The sequence below is a fragment of the Megalobrama amblycephala genome, linkage group LG18 (assembly GCF_018812025.1).
Source record: "Megalobrama amblycephala isolate DHTTF-2021 linkage group LG18, ASM1881202v1, whole genome shotgun sequence".
NCBI classification, from domain to species: domain Eukaryota; kingdom Metazoa; phylum Chordata; class Actinopteri; order Cypriniformes; family Xenocyprididae; genus Megalobrama; species Megalobrama amblycephala.
Window position 1 is genome coordinate 6,715,294 of NC_063061.1, and position 21,253 is coordinate 6,736,546.

Consider the following 21,253-nt stretch of genomic DNA (forward strand, 5'->3'; position numbering starts at 1 on the left):
AATTTAAAGGGGTCATGAATTGCATTGTTTTATTGTTTTATAATGTTTCCTGGGGTGCATTTATAATGTTAGTATGCTTTACATCAAAAATTGTCATAATTTAGAAAAAAAAGGCATTTTTTCCTACTCTGATTTTAGCCCTCTTATTTGAACGCTCTGTTTTAAGGGGCGTGTCTGCTGTGAGACTTCAGTGTAAACACCCATTGGTGTGATTGGCTAACATTTTTCCATTTGAAATAGCTAATTATTACTCTCTCAAAAACTTTTAGCACGTTTTTACTATTACAGCTCTCAAGGTTATGGCATTATATTTAGATTGTTGGCATAAAAGGTTGCAGTGATTAACATTGTAGCCAATCACAGATACGTTGTTAAGCGCAGGAAAGCAGTGATCTCATCATTGCAACTATAATTACTGCAAACTAACAAATGCTTTCATAACTATCAGTGCAAACGCGACGTAACTAAGAGATTTGTTAAATAAAATGAGCTGTCAATCTGTTTGATTGACAGCTCCAACGATTGCAAAGGGAGCATTCTTTGATCGCTTTCTATATATAATTTAATCATCATTTAAATAACAGATTATTTTCATCGTACTAAGAGAAACAACGTGAAAATGACCGTTTAGTCACTCGTTTGATTTACTGACACATAGACAAACATCTGACTGTACATGAATCATTACATATCAGATCAGGCATTAGAATTAACAGTTACTTACATGTTGTCGCATTACTGTTGAATCCATATCATAAAAGTCTGTTTGCAAAGACTGCGCAGGTAGTGTGATTGATTTACCAAAGAATCCACAGTGAAACACAGAAGCTGCAGGATTTGGAACCACCTACTGAGTTGTGACTGTGCACCGTTGGTGTGTGTACATTCAAAACAATATGTTTGAATTTTAAAGAACTGAAATTGGATACGTTTCTGATTTGTTTATGTTTCTGTCAATCGGCTTTCTCATGTCACTAGCTTTAAATATGCTTCGCTGGCTAACGAATTCATAAAAGTCACCAGCTGGACATAAACTAATGTGCACAGATGGTAACAATCGTGGCATTAAACATTTGGGTCGGGCTTGCATGTCAGACACACCATTTTAACCCATTGAGGTCTCAGCCTCGACGTCAAATATACTGCTGTTCTTTCTCTACTGATGCAGCATCTAGTCAATAAAGGGTACTGTATACATACCTTTTTATTGTTTATGATTTAAATCCACACTGAAGTGTACCACTCTATGCAGCGCAGTCTCACGCATCAAAAACTCCACAAGTCATCAGAGATTTCACCTCTTGAGGCCACTCTTGTACTGTATAATGACAGCGGACCCTTCTCAGATGCTCCAGTAATGGACGGAACATGGTAAAACGGTATGGATTTTTGACAAAAAAAAGATTTTTCCAGCAATCGGTTAGCGGTGCCAATTAACCTGCAAAACCGATCAATCGGTTGTCCTCTACAAAAATGTGAATGTACCTGTTAGAATATTATCAATTAAAGCCCAAAGCATACTTTGTTTTTTACATGTACAATAGAGTATACGTACAGTGAGAAACTAATTTCGTCATCAGCACAGTACATGTGCAGCCTGATTTTTCTAACCCTGCATACTTTGTATGTGCACATGGACCTTAATTTTTTTTTTTTTTTGCACTAATTAGTTGAAGAGCACTTGTGTTGTGTGAGAGGGTTAAAAGATATTGGCAACTCTAGTTTAAATCAACAAACAAAAACATTTTCATCACTCAGAACTTTTGGAGAAAAAGACACTGGACAAGGACGAAACCTACTAGTCTGCATGTGTTGACCACCTGTGTTCATGCACGCAATCAAATAGTATACAAAATATACCTAGAAAGGCTGTGCATTCAACTGTGCATACTTTGGGCTTAAATGGCACTACATTCTTTCAATGTAATGTTTATTTTCAAACTTTCTTGAAAAAAAGTGAGTGAGACAGGACTGTGGTCCCTAACCAGAAGTTGATATGCTAAACAAGTCTAAATCCCAAGACTGTTCACTGAAATACAAGCTTTAGATTAAAAAAAAGTTTCACTTATCAATAATTAAAACTGCAAAAGACTATTTTCTATTTCACCAATAATGATTAACTACCACAACTGGAAACCAATGAACAACAGGAAGAACTTCAGATCTGCAGGTGTAATGTTGACCCTAGTCTGCAGGGTGTAAGAATATAAAGGGATTTTACACCTGACTGAGTGTGAGAGTCTTTTATGACCTTGTATTAGTGGATCATAAAAGACATGCTGGACTAGCTGGACTACCAGCTGTATCTGTACTCACAAACTGTATTCAGAATAAGGCCTAAACTGAAGGTGCCAGAAGCACAAACTTCATGTGGTTAACATTATTGAGAATAGAGCAAAGACAATGGGCTTTTAAACGGGGACAATGGTCAACAAAGCATGTGATGATTACACCATTTTGTTGACTTACCTGAAATATCTAAGGAGGAAGTGGACTACTTTACACAATACTGAATAAAGTTTATAAAAAAACAGAACACTGACTAATTTGTGTTGCACTTTTAGAACTAAGCATTAGGACAGGTTAAGGGAGTGACACTAAAGTGTAGTCAATAACATGAGAGGCAATTTAAGACAGGGAGTGAGAGGAACTGCTAGGCGTGCACCACAGCCGCCCTGCAAAAACACAACCTCAGTCACACCCAGGGCCGACTGCACCCTTCTCCTAAAAATAACTGTGCTCTAGGACAGTGACAGTCCCTAACTGTCTCAACTCCTAAAAACAGATACACTTTACATCACCCCATGGCTAGCTGGCTTGATTAGGCTGCCAATGGATGCCTCAACCTAGAACACCCTCCTGAAACGATGTCACCCTGACAAAACCCAGGCTGAGACTTACAGAGGGTAGATGAGTGTTTAACCACTTTGACCAAAGTTTGTCCACAGATGTTAATGATTACCAGCTGTCTGGCACGCCCAGAGCACTCTCTGTTCCTCCAATGATAACGCCTCAGTCCACTCACCTCCCTGACTCCTTCAATAACAGCTCCTGCAGGAGACACTGCTCCAATGAATTAGCTCAATTCCAAAACATGCCAACGTAAGATATTAAAGGCAAAAGATGTTTTAAAATTACATTAATGATGTATTTTATACTTACAGTTGTTCTACAGAGTAGATTAAAGCATATAATACATTAACAATGCATCTTTGTAGAGATCAATATATCGGCCGACCGCAAGATATTTGGCCATATTGAGATGATCATATCCAATAAGCTGGATGATTTTTTGTTTTAATAAATGAATAAACTCTCTACTCGATTCTGACTGGCCAATCACTGCATTCTGCAGTCAAATCTCTTAGAATAATGGCTATTGTCTAGGGTATTGCTATATAACTAACCATTAACTTGGGAACCATTATTACCATTTACCTTAACAATACATCTTTGTAGTGATGGATCAATATATTGGCCATGCTGAGTTTTGCAAGATATTTGGACACTTTGAGATGATCTTCTGTTCTTTTTCTCTAAATGTTCAGTAATTATATGCATACCATTAAAATAAGGTACACCTTATTTTCTAATATTGAATTCCTTTTTTTTTTTTTTTTTTTAAACACAGCTCTCTAGAATACTTTCACTGCATTCTGCTGTGAAATAGTTTATATTTCTGAATAATGACCGTTGGCTATCACAGATAAATGGCCGTTCATTCATTTGTGATAGTGACAGGAATTATAGCAGCTCTAGATATCAATATTACCCTTTAAATGTTCCAGTACATACTTTTGTGCAACAAAAACAAATAAAATACAGTTACAAATGCACACTACATATGTGGCCCTCTCCTTGTCATGGGATGTTCATGCCAGTTTTCAGTAGCCTACAGACAGTCCTAGTTGAGTAAAAGCTGCAGTATCTTATTAGGCAATGCATTACCGGCAACACATTGAAATTAAAACCTTTAATAACTGAGAGCGGATGACAAAAGACAATAGAATATAGAATTAGAGAGCAGCAACAACAATTTATTCATCCCATGCAAATTCAAGGCTGCTGTCCCTTTAAGAAATCAGCTAAGATGGTGTCTCTCCAGCAAGCTGCATTCGGCGCGCTTCCTTCCTGCCTTTACAGCTTTAAAAGCACTGCAGATAAGAGACGACGGTGACGGATGTGCCACATACTGACTTTGTCACAAGTTGCACAAGTATTTCAAATGCACCAGCATTATTGTTAGGAGGCTTTTGGATAACGGGCTCAGAGACGCATGCACAGGAGTGAAGTAATCACCCAGCAGCTCAGATATTAAAGACTCATTACGGTTAACGGCGAGCAAACCGAAACCGGGTAACTGCTCATAGATGAGGAACTCAGGCGGAGTCCTACAGAATGGAAATCGGACAGCGACTGCAGTCAAAAGCTACCGGCTACGTTGCAAATCATTCCATAGCTAACGATAAACGGACTTACTTTTTTGTTCCGAGTCTCCGTGTGCATCTCGGTATCTAAGCGGTGGTGAAGGGGTGGAGTGGAGGGGGGGTCGATCGGATCGGGCGGGGTGATATTTGAATTACAGTGAGCTCGATGTCAGTTTTTCCACCTCAGTATTAGATGAGACGGGAGCACTCGTTGCCTCGGCGGATCACAGAAATCATATCCCCGGCGTCGAGAAATAAACCCTCTTTCCGTCGCCCCGGTCGTCTTTCAGTGTGTGTTTGTTGCCGTGTTTCAGGGTTGGGCTCGAGCTGTGAGTCTCTCCTCCGCCTCTCCCTGCTGCTGACCCCACCCTGCGTCCCCACCCCTTCACTGTGTCAATCACAGTTGCTGTGTGTGTGCGCGCATGCAGCCCGAACCAGCAGCGGCGCTCAACACGCCACCGCGATAATAGAACTTCAGAATCATCATCACACAACCTGTGTCAACTCACCTAATGACGTCAAGTTGCACCGGATGTTCGGAGCTGCTCAACTATTGTGGTCTTTTTGCATGAGCTAGATGATGCCTCATATGTGCATTCATTGCTGTGTGGAAGGGTACTTAGCTATAGTTTGGAGACAAAAATGCCCCTAAAGTAAGCAAAATCAGACCCCTAAATGAAGGCGGTTTTTTTCTTATTTCGCTTACTTCAGGGACGTTTTTTTCCTCAAAAATGTTTGGGGTTTATTTTGTTTGTTTGTTTTTTTTTTTCTAAAATGCAGAATGCTTAGTAGTAGGATTAGGACTTTAAATATAATTAGCTGTATATAAAATAACCAGTCTATATCAAGAGTTTTCAAACTGGGGTCTAAACTGGGGGGGGTCTTTAAAAATATATTAACACTCACCGAACTTAGCATGGTTATTATTTCATTCTGCATCTGCTTAATTAATTTAAAACCATACACACACATACATTATATATATATATATATATATATATATATATATATATATATATATATATATATATATATATATATATAATAAATGTATGTGTAAGATCTCTTTTGGCTTTAAACGAAAATATTGTTTATTTGCTTTATTATTATTATTATTATTACACTAGTTATTCTCACACAATTTAAATGGTTTCCTTGCTAAATGATCCTTAGCATAAAAAAAATCAGTTCCTCATTTATATTTTTCTCATTTTTATAATTTTTATATTTTTGTTTTCTGACTGTTAATGGATATAATTATTAATAATAATCGGCGCTCCAATACGTATTTCTTTGCAGAGGATAAAGGAGTCTAGTTTCTTGGTTCTCAACTACATTTCCCATAATCCTTTCAACCTACACTTCCTGTAATACCCGGAAGTCTCCTTACAACGGGAAACATGAAACGGTAAGAGACAACGCTGTTCTAAGAGACCGTTCAAAGAGTTTTTAAATAAATTACTTACAAGTTGCAGGGCTGGTGTCGGGTTAAATATTATCGGTACTGCCCCTTCCTTTAATATAAGCTTCTTTGTGAAGCCTGCATCGAATTGTGAGCGGTTCACAAATAGCTCTTTATTTTAATGACGGATGTCGAGAGCGCTTATTTTAACGCGAGAGCACATCCACATCTCTCTGCTCGCACGCGGATTTCCTTCGCTCTCGCACAAAACTGGGCGCAGGCTCTCACATATATGAACTGCCTCTCCTCTCGCTCAGATATTGCGTGTGCGCGCTCAAACTGTCTTGTGCACTCGTGAATCTCTCCGTGTTCTTGCACGAGAAAGCCCCTGGATTAAAGGCAGGGTATGTAAAAAATGTATAAAAAACTTTTTTTCAAAATTTGTTTAAGCTTTATTTATATATCAATACATATTTAAAATGTAAGTACTCTGAAAAAGAAAGTATATCGAGTGTCTGTAGACCTCTCAGGACTGTTTTAAAGACAGCTCATTATTTCCATTCACTCCACCCCCTCCCTTCTGGGCTCCTTCCAAAGCCACGCCCCCAAAACGCATGAACGTGCGACTCCGACCACTGAGCTGGAAGACGCATTATTTACCTGAGACGAGTGGAGAGGAAGGAGCACAGTGCATGTAGTGACATCATGTCAGAATCACATGTAATAAATATAACTTTATAATTATGAAGATAAACATAATTTAATTAGCTAACGAGTTAGTTATCTATAAGGCAAAGCTAAAAACAGGTTGCATGATACACGTTTTTCCATTACCATCATTTACACTGTGATGAAGATGAATTTCGTGTAAGATTCATAACATACGTTGTTCTACAGATAAACAGAATAACATACACTCAAATATCAACTCACAACTGCATTGCAGACACAAAATAATAACACACACATACAACAAAGTGTGTACGACACACACAGATACAAGATAAAGACATCAGTAAACATTAGAGATGCTCCGATCAGCATTTTTGGGGCCGATCACCGATTACCGATCACCAAGATCATGATCTGCCGATTGCCGATCACTGCCGATCACAGAATGGCAGGGGAATGGGAATCTTTTATCTACAATCTAGCAGAGTTTGCACCATTTGTAGAAAAGAAACTAACTCTAAATTAACTGTATTGAGAAAAAAAAAAAAACTTAGTTTTGGATCTGATATAGTTGAGGAACCAACTATATCAGATCCAAAAAATAAAATAATGTAAGCTACTGTATGCCAATGCCATCCTTCCTAAATAACAAAGCAGAGAAACAAGGAGGCCAAGCAGATAGTTACCAACCAAATGGATTCCATAATTCTGAACGTGATATCTTCGTACTATCCTTGCTGTATGGTTCACGTCGTTTAAATGCATCACTCAAGCCTCGTTTACACTGCACGCGTGTGCGGTGCGGCTACAGGAGCTGATATGCGGCCACTCTAGTCAATGCTCGCGTTTACACCAGCCGCGCCGCTTCGCTAAAGATAGGCGCCTCGCCTATTTTTGACGGACGCCGCGTCCAAGACGCGCAGCTCAAATACAAAATAAAGACGTAAAGTTAGCCGTTTGCAATGTATGTCGTGATGAAATCCCTCGAGGTGGAAGCAAGCAACGTCATTTTAACACCACTAACATGATTAGGCATCTTAGAACACGCCATACAACTGAATATGCCGAGTATGAGAAACTAAACCAGCCGAAGCCAACAACATCCCCATCCCTCAACCAGCCGACTGTGTGTGAAGCCTCGTTTACACTGCACTACATTGCAAACGGCTAACTTTGCGTCTTTATCGGACACTTTGAAAAACTTCCAAACGGGAGAACTCATGTTGCCACTGACAAGCTCCGCTCTGCTGTTGTGTACCTGTGCGCCGTGCATGCATGTGTGAAAAAGTCGCGCGAGTAATTTACGTCACGTGATCGGCTTTTTTGATCGGCGCTTTTGGGGTTCGCCGATCAAGCTATTTTTAGCCAATATCGGCCCATCATGATCGGTAGCCGATCAATCGGAGCATCACTAGTAAACACAGGTAGAGAATATAAAAACAAAAAGGCGAAAAAAAACGTGCAGGTAAACTTACAGGTGAACATGGTAAAAGAGTTAGACAGAGGGTAAATATAGTTCTAAGAAAAGTTCCTAGATGCGGAGTAACGTTAGGCCTACTATCTGTTAAACATGTATTTAGTTATCTAAAGCAAAAATATGCACAATTCAACACTATAGCTATCATCTTGTGCTAGGCCTATAGATTATTTATCGTCTCTACTACGGCTCGCTAAGTAATGTTATGTTAGCTATATTACGCAGCTACGTGTGCTAATGACACATGCTTCATGAAAAAATAAACAAAAAAATATGTATGATCAAAATACAAAAAGAAAGATTTACCTGTCCAGCAGAAATAAAGCCATCAAGGAGTCACTTTTCAGCCCCTTGAGTTCCCTCAGTTCTCGCCATCGCTGGAGAGCCACGCCGATATTAACTCGCGTTTTATTTCTTTGTTTATCCAAAGACTTTTTGTTCATTGCCTTTTCTTGTACTGTTACTGTCTTCCTTTTTTGCCTGGTTTGCCTTCACTAACTGCATAGGCCGGTACTGTGAATTTTGCTTGCTGTTTCTCTGCCATTGTTTTGGTATTCCTAGGATCCATGCCTCTTGAATTCCCCAAATCAAACGTGCGTGCGCAAGTGGGCAGGTCATGTGTGGCAAAAGGGTGGTTGCCATGGTTGCGAGAGAGCGACAGCCGCCTAAGCCAATCCTATGTTTCGTCCCGGATGGAAATAATGAGCTGTGTTTAATACAGATTAAACGGTCTAGAGTCACTCGATTTTTATACTCTTTTTATCAGAGTTCTTACATTTTAATTATGCATGTATATATATAGAAAGTTTAAACAAATTTGGAACAAAATTTCTTACCTACCCTGCCTTTAAATCAAAAGTTGTCAACCAATCAGTATACAGGTGCTGGTCATATAATTAGAATATCATCAAAAAGTTGATTTATTTCACTAATTCCATTCAAAAAGTGAAACTTGTATATTTTATTCATTCATTACACACAGACTGATATATTTCAAATGTTTATTTCTTTTAATTTTGATGATTATAACTGACAGCTAAGGAAGATCCCAAATTCAGTATCTCAGAAAATTAGAATATTACTTAAGACCAATACGAAGAAAGGATTTTTAGAAATCTTGGCCAACTGAAAAGTATGAACATGAAAAGTATGAGCATGTACAGCACTCAATACTTAGTTGGGGCTCCTTTTGCCTGAATTACTGCAGCAATGCGGTGTGGCATGAAGTCTGTGGCACTGCTCAGGTGTTATGAGAGCCCAGGTTGCTCTGATAGTGGCCTTCAGCTCTTCTGCATTGTTGGGTCTGGCATATCGCATCTTCCTCTTCACAATACCCCATAGATTTTCTATGGGGTTAAGGTCAGGCGAGTTTGCTGGTCAATTAAGAACAGGGATACCATGGTCCTTAAACCAGGTACTGGTAGCTTTGGCACTGTGTGCAGGTGCCAAGTCCTGTTGGAAAATGAAATCTGCATCTCCATAAAGTTGGTCAGCAGCAGAAAGCATGAAGTGCTCTATAACTTCCTGGTATACGACTGCGTTGACCTTGGACCAACACCAGCAGATGACATGGCACCCCAAACCATCACTGACTGTGGAAACTTTACACTGGACCTCAAGCAACATGGATTGTGTGCCTCTCCTCTCTTCCTCCAGACTCTGGGACCCTGATTTCCAAAGGAAATGCAAAATTTACTTTCATCAGAGAACATAACTTTGGACGACTCAGCAGCAGTCCTTTTTGTCTTTAGACGCTTCTGACGCTGTCTGTTGTTCAAGAGTGGATTGACACAAGGAATGCGACAGCTGAAACCCATGTCTTGCATACGTCTGTACGTAGTGGTTCTTGAAGCACTGACTCCAGCTGCAGTCCAGTCTTTGTGAATCTCCCCCACATTTTTGAATGGGTTTTGTTTCACAATCCTCTCCAGGGTGCGGTTATCCCTATTGCTTGTACACTTTTTTTTTCTACCACATCTTTTCCTTCCCTTCGCCTCTCTAATAATGTGCTTGGACACAGAGCTCTGTGAACAGCCAGCCTCTTTTGCAATGACCTTTTGTGTCTTGCCCTCCTTGTGCAAGGTGTCAATGGTCGTCTTTTGGACAACTGTCAAGTCAGCAGTCTTCCCCGTGATTGTGTAGCCTACAGAATTAGACTGAGAGACCATTTAAAGGCCTTTTGCAGGTGTTTTGAGTTAATTATCTGATTCGAGTGTGGCACCAGGTGTCTTCAATATTGAACCTCTTCACAATATTCTAATTTTCTGAGATACTGAATTTGGGATTTTCCTCAGTTGTCAGTTATAATCAAATTTATTCATCAAAATTATAATAAAACATTTGAAATATATCAGTCTGTGTAATGAATGAATATAATATACAAGTTTCACTTTTTAAATGGAATTAGTGAAATAAATCGACTTTTTGATGATATTCTAATTATATGACCAGCACCTGTAGACTTCCACGACTGAATGATGAAAATGCTACATGAAATCTTATTGGCTGAGAGTGAACTGCACCTGGAATTCTTTCGACAATCAAAGATGGATATTTAATTTCTTTAGAATTTAATAATATTTAACAATATTAATCAATAGATTAATTCATAGAGATGTTCATGATTTATTTTTAATAAATTAAAATGTATTTGAAGTGTAATTGTTCAGTTTGTCTCACTTTTCAGGACTTGTGCGGCACATTTGTTTGGAACACAAATGAAGATCTTTTTGATGATTCATTTTTAATAAATTAAAAAATAAATTATCCACACCTGACCGTCACATTACAATTATTCTAATTCTCACTGTTAAGCGTGATGATGATATGGTAACATATTACACTGAAGTAGGTTTCTTTTAAATGAACATATTTAAAGTAAAAGTTCTTCTTTAGGAAAGAAAATATTTACATTTCCTTAATAGCCTAAACAGAGGCTTTACTCCCTTCAAACTTAAATTGGAATGTAACTGTTTCCGTCACTGCATCTTCCCAAACACACAAGATTTAAAGGCCCACTGAAGTGCCTTGAAACTAAGTGCCTTGTTTTAACATAATTTCCAATAAAAAGACAGGGCGGGACATTTCGGGCAGCCTCCTCCCCTCTTTAAAAATAGGCAATAGCGTATATATTTTATATCACAGCTCGGCCAGATATTTATGCCGCATTTGACAGCTTATGACAGCCGTAGTCTAGTAGATTCCCCTTTCCGACACTTATTGTGTCTCTGGACCGGAGCAGACTGTGTGCGCAATGCGGCGATTTTGTGTGACACTATGGGTGTACTCGCACTAGGCACTCTGAACTCTGGGCGCAGTTCGTTTAGCCGGCCCTGGCCTGCTTGGAAGAGGAACTTACGGAACGAACGCAGCGCCAGTTCCATTTTTTCCGTAAGTAGAATAGGGAAGGCGTAGGACATACAGCGTAAGCTTTTTGAAGAATACGAAAGTGCAATTTTGGCGGAAGCACTTTGGAAGCGATCATTTGTTTATATAAAGCATATAGATTTAAATTTTTTTTTTTTTTTAAATGGCCAATCGTTTTGCTAGATAAGACCCTTATTCCTCGACTGGTATCGTTTAAAGCCCTTTGAAGCTGCACTGAAACTGTAATTTTGACCTTGAACTGTTTGGAGTCCATTATAAGGATAATAATCCTGGAATGTTTTCATCAAAAACCTTAATTTCTTTTCGACTGAAGAAAAAAAGACATGAACATCTTGGATGACATGGGGGTGAGTAAATTATCAGGAAAATTTCATTTGAAAGTGAACTAATCCTTTAAGGGTTTTTTCCATTGTTTTAATTATGGTTTTAGTATAGCATTATAATACCATGCTTTTTTTTTTTTATTTAAAGAATAAGCCAAACCAATGTTTAGTTGACATTTGAGGCTTAATGCAATAGAAAAGTTATACAAGGTATAAAAGCTATTCAAAACATAATTTAATGTAAATTGTGATAATTGTAATTAATTAGCACAATTTCAAGGGAATAATCGACAATTATGATTTTTGTCATAATCGTGCAGCCTTAAAGGGCATATTGCAGGTTAGAGCTTTAGTGATTCAATGTATAGAAAAATAATGTATGAAACAGATTTTCTTGAAAAAACACGCATAAATACGCTACATAGGCTTCTGGAGTCGTTTTTTGTGAGAAAATTTTACTTCCGCATCTGAAAAATGCCAAATCGGACGTGACGTCACTGAAGGGAGCGCGATCAATATAAACAATAGGAAAACAATGGATCGCAATGACAGTTCGGACGCTGAGGAAATTGTAAATGTTTATTCATACTCGTATCACAAATCACAGCCATACAATTAGCCTGCTATGTGGTCAAGAGAGCAGGGACAGGCCAGGATTAGACAAAATAACGGTCAAAAGAGACAAATTGAGCTGTTGTGTGAGGAGAAGCAGTGGAGAACAGGACAGAGACCGGTGTTAGCTTATAGATATAACGTTAGGTAACGACATGTGCTCAGATCACAATATTGTACAGATTATTATCATGAATCAGGCAATAGCAAAGCTATTGGTCATCTAGGAGTAACTGATTACTAATAACAGAAACGAATAAACTTTGATCAAGCGTATGTCACACGCGTTAATATCCATCCACACTAACGTTACGTGATATAGCCGTTTCTCATCACGACTGATTTGGTAGTTAGCAAATGTAATAATCAAACACAAAACTTAAAATGTGCACCGTCAGGGGCGGACTGGCCATCTGTGTGATCTGGAGAATCACAGAACGGCCGGTACTCCAGGACGGCCGGCGGGCCGGCCCACCACCCGCCACGCACGCAGTCATCACCTGTTTTTTCCCCCACTAATCTGTTTTACACTCCAGTACTGTAGGTGGCAGCAATGCACCTTTAAGTTGGATGCCAGCTGCACTGGCCGTGGCCACCAAATTAGGAGAAGAAGAAGTGGAAGAGTAGTTGCTACCATAGACAGTAAAAGAAATGGACACAGCGACCCCATTGGAACTCAATTGAGAGAAGTGAAGCCCATTTTTAGCGATTTTTAGCACTTCCGTTTCTGACGCGCAGACTCAAACTAAGCTTGATGACGTGCGCAACCTGTCTGACAGATGTAAATCTTCTAGTAGCTGTGCGTGCAAACTGCCATTGTTAATCTTGCAGAGACGGCGAGCTTGAGCGGGGAGTTCTTTGGCGTGAGTGAGCAGGAGTAAGTATTCTGATTAATTATTTTGTATAGTATTTTAAAATGTAACGCCAGTACGCCATATTAAGATAATCACCCCGATTGCCTGCGAGCTTCTCCTCCTGTCTCTACGGTAATTTCTCTACTGTGCGACAGAGAGTCGAGTGGTTATGACGCAATCGTTAGCCTATTTTTACAAAAACTGTTTCTACGGGGCCATAATGTAACATAGAAGGTAATGGAGCCCTTTATACATTGTCGTGTATCTTTAGAAATAAATAATGGACAAATGGAGTCTTTAAACGCCTCAGATGTAAAGTTATTCACTGTCAAAGTGACGCCAAAATGAATGGGAGTCAATGGGGATGCTAACGCAAGTGAAGTTCTGCTACAAGATGGCGGCACCCGGCCGACTTCAACTTCCGGTCGACTTCCTTGGGCACTGGTTGCTACCTGTCTGATATGCAAAGAAAAAGTCGCCGTTCAAAGGGACATTCACATATCGCGTCACATAAGCGGCAGTGCCGCATTCTCCTTCTTTCCAATGCGCTTTCGCTCCAGTGGCGTCTGTCGTTGCTGTGCAACCATGAGCCGCGCTCTCAATCGCTTCTATTATGAGCGCGCTTGCCTAAATTACAGTAAAAGCACTCGACTTTAAGTCACGAGCGTTGATTTAAACCACCGAAACCCGTCCGATGCAACCATTAAACGTTACCGATGCTCAAACGGCATCTTGGTCAAATGTGTCTCAGCTGCGTGAGCAGAAGCCCTGCAGGTGTCTGTCAAGAAACAGAAGAGTGTACAGATGTATTCAGGGATTGTATTTTTTCAGTACAGTGTTGTTCAGTGCAAGATTTTAATGTAATTTAAGATAACATAAAGAAAGGGAAAATACTTCCACTAGATGTTAAAAAGTAATAATGTATCTAACAATGAGAGATTTTTATTTTTTGGCAAAATAAAGTTGATATATAGCTCCAGTTTTTTGTTTATTTCTGATCCCTCCAATACTATTTTTTTTTTTTATTCCATGCACCTTGTTGGATGTGAGAAGTCGCACCAGACTATTGCAATTAATAGTATTATATTAGTTTATTAGTAGTATTATATTAGTAATAGTATTATATAATTATATTACACTCTGTAACAATGAGAGAGACATTGCTGTTTACATTTAGTATGGTAAATAAGATATTTATAGTATAGGTATAAAAATATTTTAGTAGGCCTAATGAAATTTGAAGTAAATGAGAAATAATGCAAAGGAAAGTAAATTATCTGAAATGTTAAGCTTTCTTGCACTTGAATGTTAATATGGCCCTCCTATGAGGTGTCAATCACAGAAACGGCCCCCCGACAATTTGAGTTTGAGACCCCTGCTATACGAGTATTCAAGTTAATCTAGAGTTAACACAACATCTAGTCAACAACAGTGCTATTGCTATAATTTAGATGGTATAGTATCATGAGCCACATCAATTAAAGTCTTGTGACACTCATGCCAGGCGTTATTGTTGTTGTTGTTGTCGAGTTTCCGCACGCCGATTGCTTTGGGCCGGGCCTAGTCAAAGTCCAGGGCCGTTTTTTAGTCCCAGTCCGTCCCTGTGCACCGTAAGTCTTCATCGAGCTGCATCTCTGACGGATCCGTGATCATGTCTCCCGCCGGCGGCCAAACTGTTACTGTATGTGTTTCATGTTATCCTTTATTCATTAATTCTGTGTTATGAGTTTATTCCGTGCCCATTCACTGATAGTGTGAGGATGTATATGACGCCGTGATTATGTAGTTGTGTGAACTTGAATGTATATATAAGTTTACATACATGGCATGCATGAAATTGGAGTATTTACATTACCAGCGCATCATTCAAAACTGTTTTGTGTAAGTGTGAGACTGTATGCATGTGTACATAATTTGTATTCATCAGTGTTGAAATTGATTCAAGTAAAAACGGTGAAGAAGCATAGCGTGTGTAAGTTTATTCATTTAATATAATCATTTACAATGTTGAACTCCATCATATCGCCAGGATGATAATCCTCCGGTCTAAAATGAATGCGTTTTTCGACGCAGATGCAGAAGTGAAGTCCCGTCTCTTCACCTGCACAAAACAAACCCCGGCACAGAAGATAACAGCGTAGTTTTTCTTGTTAGTAAACCTCTGTACTCGATGTCCTGACAGGCTGAAGTTTGTGCAGCCTCCACAAACACAATAATTTACCATTACGATGATAAATAGGATACAAAAACTACCGTATACCGCATTTATACTAATGCAGAATTCACACCAACGCATACTGGAACGCGATTTCTACTGAGGGGGCCATCTTTGTGGATACATTGCAAGGACAGCAACCCTACAGCAATGAAAGCAAGAAACTAGGGCTGTGATATTTTAGGGCATTTCTTTTCTTCACAGCGGTGTGCTATCTTTCTTCCCTAAAAAGCCCAAACTGAATGTTCAAATCCGCTAGATCAGTAATTGTCGTAAAATAAAGTCTACTGTTGCTAAACTGCAGGATGTGCTTGATAATAAAAAGATTTCTTAAAACTGCATTAAGCCGCCAAAGTGATACTGTTCCTCGAGGCTTTCTGTGCACTCTCTTTCAGACGGAATGGAACACAGACAAGCAAAGTGAACTTTGAGCTTCGGGTTTGAAATGATTACAAAACACACAAAAATATATGTCAAAATGCCTGCCTTGGTGAGTATTCACTTAAACACCGTTGGTTATGTCTTAAGAAAACAAACATTTAGGAAATAGTTGCATGTGTATCAGTATATTGGATCTGTGCAATAGGTGACAGCAAAGTGACAGCAGCATAATATTCCTCTCTGTGTCATGTGGCATAATCAAATAAGACAAAGAGAAAATCACTTATTGCTCTTTAGTAGATCTAGTAGGATTAATCTATATTTAATTTATACATTTATACATATACATTTTAATTTATAAGCTCTAAGATGTTCCCAATCATCTCTAAGAGAGGGAATGGAATATGTTGCACTTGTTGCTTGCCAATAAATAAAGAATTGTCAATTCATGATACTTTCTCATCTCAATTTTTTATAGGTATGGGCCTACTTAAAATACATTGTTGTTAAGAATAGTATTATTTATTTCGGTGATCGGTATCGGTGATCGTATTGGCAAATACTTAACCAACTGAACCCTGAAAGTGTGTTGCTAAATGAGAGTCTGCAAATTAGTGCCTGACGAAAAATTAAGCTTTAAACATGTTAATCATTATGTTGGAAAGCGCTCTTATCAGATTCTGTTAAGCTTACATATTTTTAGTTAAATCTGTTAAGTTTAATCATTGTCTCATGTAGGGTTTTTTTTTCCTTTGTGTTTTATATAATGGCCACTAGGAGGTGTTTTCCTTGAATGGTTTTCCCTAAAAAAAGAAAGTAAAAGAGTGACGCACGTTCGTTGCGTCTACCGTGAAATGAGAGTTCCGTGTCTTTATTAAAATTCAACACAATGATATATCTCATCCATCCGCAATTAGGCCTAATTGGAATGTTATTTTTATTACTTGGCCCGCCCAATGGATATAACCGTGATTCCTGCATCACTAATGCACATCCAATGGCACTATAACAGTGAGTACAGTTAAATGACCGTTACAGCTCACTGCATTGTCTGCCGAATGCTTTAAACCCAATAGAATATGATGTTATCATGTTATGACAAATATGAGAAATTCATTATGGTTGTATAGTTGGTCTCCATATTTTAAGTTTTTAGGGAATGGTGATCTGACCCTGATCTAAATAGGTCTGATCTTTATAGGTCTGATTTTTATACACAAGACATTTATGACCACATGAACTTTAAGAACCATTTTATTCATTCATTCATTGATCCTTATACAACTTTCTAGGGCCATAGGGCTGGAGCCTATCCCAGGCAGTTTCTTAGGCCAGAGGCAGGGGAAAGTACCCTGGACAGATGGCCTGTCTTTGGACTGTGGGAGAAACCGGAGTACCCAGAGGAAACCCAAACATTATGCATAATCCAAATTTCATCAGAATCCCATTCTGTCAAAAAGCAATTCAGAACAATGCATGAATTCCCTGTCATTTGAAGAATAGGCCTAACACACTCGAATATATTTTATTTGTAAGGTGCTTTTTACAATTTTTTTTTTTTTTTTTTAAGCATCATTCCTATTTGCTTAGGGTAGGGTTAAAGTCGGCATTAAATCAAAATTAACAATTCTTATTTTTTTATGGAATATTGTAGTATTTATTATCAATAATGTATCCGTGAACTTCATTATTTTTTAAAAATTCATGTGCCCTCATAATCTTTAATCAAAATCATTAACCTCCCATCCCCCTTCAAAACGACTCATCGTCTCTTCCTGTCACATGCTATGGCGCAAGGGTGGAGCTATCTGGAATTGCAGTGACGTATGGGGTAAATGCTGTGCTTCACTTTATAGAGATTAATGCATTAAACACCGCTGATGCCAGTCATTGGGGTGTACAGTAAACATGGAAAGGAACCTGCGACACGCTCAGTCAGTCAGGCTGCGTGTCCACTGGAGCAGAGCAAGCAACCAGAGCATTTTTAGATTAATTCTTATGGAAGTTGAGCGTCACTTAAAGGCAGGGTAGGTAAAAAATGTATAAAAAACTTTTTTTTCAAAATTTGTTTAAACTTTATTTATATATCAATACATATTTAAAATGCAAGTACTCTGAAAAAGAAAGTATAAAAATCGAGTGTCTGTAGACCTCTCACGACTGTTTTAAAGACAGCTCATTATTTCCATTCACTCCACCCCCTCCCTTCTGGGCTCCTTCCAAAGCCACGCCCCCAAAACGCATGAACGTGCGACTCCGACCACTGAGCTGGAAGACGCATTATTTACCTGAGACGAGCGGAGAGGAAGGAGCACAGTGCATGTAGTGACATCATGTCAGAATCACATGTAATAAACATAACTTTATAATTATGAAGATAAACATAATTTAATTCGCTAACGAGTTAGTTATCTATAAGGCAAAGCTAAAAACAGGTTGCATGATACACGTTTTTCCATTACCATCATTTACACTGTGATGAAGATGAATTTCGTGTAAGATTCATAACATATACGTTGTTCTACAGATAAACAGAGTAACATACACTCAAATATCAACTCACAACTGCATTGCAGACACAAAATAATAACACACACATACAACAAAGTGTGTACGACACACACAGATACAAGATAAAGACATCAGTAAACATAGGTAGAGAATATAAAAACAAAACAAAGGCGAAAAAAAACGTGCAGGTAAACTTACAGGTGAACATGGTAAAAGAGTTAGACAGAGGGTAAATATAGTTCTAAGAAAAGTTCCTAGATGCGGAGTAACGTTAGGCCTACTATCTGTTAAACATGTATTTAGTTATCTAAAGCAAAAATATGCACAATTCAACACTATAGCTATCATCTTGTGCTAGGCCTATAGATTATTTATCGTCTCTACTACGGCTCGCTAAGTAATGTTATGTTAGCTATATTACGCAGCTACGTGTGCTAATGACACATGCTTCATGAAAAAATAAACAAAAAAATATGTATGATCAAAATACAAAAAGAAAGATTTACCTGTCCAGCAGAAATAAAGCCATCAAGGAGTCACTTTTCAGCCCCTTGAGTTCCCTCAGTTCTCGCCATCGCTGGAGAGCCACGCCGATATTAACTCGCGTTTTATTTCTTTGTTTATCCAAAGACTTTTTGTTCATTGCCTTTTCTTGTACTGTTACTGTCTTCCTTTTTTGCCTGGTTTGCCTTCACTAACTGCATAGGCCGGTACTGTGAATTTTGCTTGCTGTTTCTCTGCCATTGTTTTGGTATTCCTAGGATCCATGCCTCTTGAATTCCCCAAATCAAACGTGCGTGCGCAAGTGGGCAGGTCATGTGTGGCAAAAGGGTGGTTGCCATGGTTGCGAGAGAGCGACAGCCGCCTAAGCCAATCCTATGTTTCGTCCCCGGATGGAAATAATGAGCTGTGTTTAATACAGATTAAACGGTCTAGAGTCACTCGATTTTTATACTCTTTTTATCAGAGTTCTTACATTTTAATTATGCATGTATATATATAGAAAGTTTAAACAAATTTGGAACAAAATTTCTTACCTACCCTGCCTTTAACTTACGTGCGGCTCTGCCGGCTCAACTTCCATAGGAATGGACCGAAAACACTCGCTCTTTTAACTGCTCGCTCCGCGCCAACGGACACACACCATCAGTCAGTCAGTCTCTCTCGCTGTTTAGTGCCGTTAACCGTCCTCGTCATCCTCAATAAAGCTCTTACAGTAACGTGAGTGCTCGGAGTTAGTAATTCATATCTGCCTCCATTTCGTTAGCAACGGCCAACTTCCAATCAATTTCCGAAGGACGAAATCAAGTCCCGCCCTCTCATTTCAGATGCCGTTTCACTTGGATAGACGTCACAGTACAGAAGAAAAGACAATCGCAACTTCCGTTTCATGCCGACTTTAAATCAAACCCTGCTGAAAAAAACAATAGAAACCATTACAGAAATTGTAATGGTTTTAATGGTTTTAAAGGGAACTGTATTGGTTTTAATGGAAACTGTAATGGTCCTAGTGGGTCTGTATGGGTAATTTGCTTTTTTCTATTGGTGGCATGTTTTGCCTATTTGCCTGTATTGGTTTTAATGGAAAATGTAATGGTCCAAGTGGGTTTCTATTGGTAATTTACTTTCTTCTATTGGTAGCATATTTTGCCTATTGGATACCATTAAGGACCAATAGAACATCTTTGGCAACCTATAGATTACACGTTGGTATCTTGACACCAGTATGAACCATTAGAACTCCAATAAATTGAGTGGTTTCTTTAGTTTGATTTAATGATGTACAATTTATAGGTTAGATGCAGATTTATTTATTTATTTTTTACAATTATTACAACACAACAAAATAGATTAAATATGACACACAAACTAAATCTTAGCTCATTTTTCAATTGTTTAATGGTATCCTTATGTAATATGTATAGAAATTATACTGTTAAATATATGTATTGTTTAATAGAATTCACACAAAATTGTTCATTCATATAGGTCATGGGTCAACATAACTTTCCATTTTGTCCCATTTTCCCTTTTGCAGTGTAACCGCATGGGAAACAGTGTCGTAACTTTGTTTTAAAAACTGGGTGGGACAGGAGTGTGTGTGTGGCCTGGTAAACCCTATATTATGGGGATAAAATGTCCCCACAAAGATGGCAATATCTGAAATCCTTGTCCGTGTGGGGAGATTTTTCATACTAAGTGATGATTTTTAAAAATTTAAAATGCAGAATGTTCTGTGTGATGGGTAGGTTTAGGGGTAGGGTTAGTGTAGGGGGATAGAATATACAATTTTTACAGTATAAAAACCATTAAGTCTCCATAAAACATGAAAGCACAACGTGTTTGTTTGTGTGTGTACAAAAATAACATAACGATATCCAGAAATCAATTTTAATTTATCAACATAGAACTCAAGTTTAATGTGATTTCATCATTCACCCACTAAGTGTGGGTTTTCTGTGGGGTTGGTTAGCCCATGTGGGGCCCTTAGCTCCGGGGCCCATAGCAGGTTTACTGTGGGCAACCCCCCATGTTCACAGCACAGTACAAGTTAAATCATTGTTTTATGATTAAATGCTCAAGGCACAGGGTTAATCAAACTTTTTAACAATCTAGTAAAATGTCACCAATGTCATTACATTCATTTGCCCATCCCATAACTAAAACTGCACACAGTCAACAAGATAGCAAGACAAGTACTGTCTTTACCTGTTTATTTGTAGACTGAGACTGAGACAACTGTGTGTGTGTGTGTGTGTGTGTGTGTGTGTGTGTGTGTGTGTGTGTATATATATTCAAAAGTTTGGGGTCAGTAAGATTTTTTTAATGTTTTAAAAGAAGTATCTTCTGTTCACCAAGCCTGCATTTATTTGATTAAAAATACAAACAAAATCAGTAATATTGTCAAATATTATTCCAATTTAAAACAGCTGTTTTCTATGTCAATATACAGTAAAGTGTAATTTATTCCTGTGATCAAAGCTGAATTTTC

General features: G+C 38.4%; 2 protein-coding genes across 4 annotated transcripts in view; one reads left to right on the forward strand and one right to left on the reverse strand.

Moving 5' to 3' along the window:
- The window catches only part of klf8 (Kruppel-like factor 8), a 91,138-nt gene that overhangs the window by 61,710 nt on the left and 8,175 nt on the right, over positions 1-21,253 (reverse strand). The window contains exon 1 of one of the 3 annotated variants that reach the window (XM_048165347.1): positions 4,480-4,805. The exons of 1 other annotated variant lie outside the window; for it this stretch is intronic. In XM_048165347.1, coding sequence (XP_048021304.1) covers positions 4,480-4,506 — 27 coding nt within the window. In that variant the 5' untranslated portion in view covers positions 4,507-4,805. One more of the 3 variants, XM_048165348.1, reaches the window with a different exon arrangement.
- rbm41 (RNA binding motif protein 41) overlaps positions 5,519-21,253 on the forward strand; it is a 77,530-nt gene continuing 61,795 nt past the window's right edge. Inside the window, exon 1 of the transcript XR_007181194.1 lies at positions 5,519-5,835. The gene's annotated coding sequence lies outside the window, so the exon portion shown is untranslated. The remainder of the gene's footprint in view (positions 5,836-21,253) is intronic.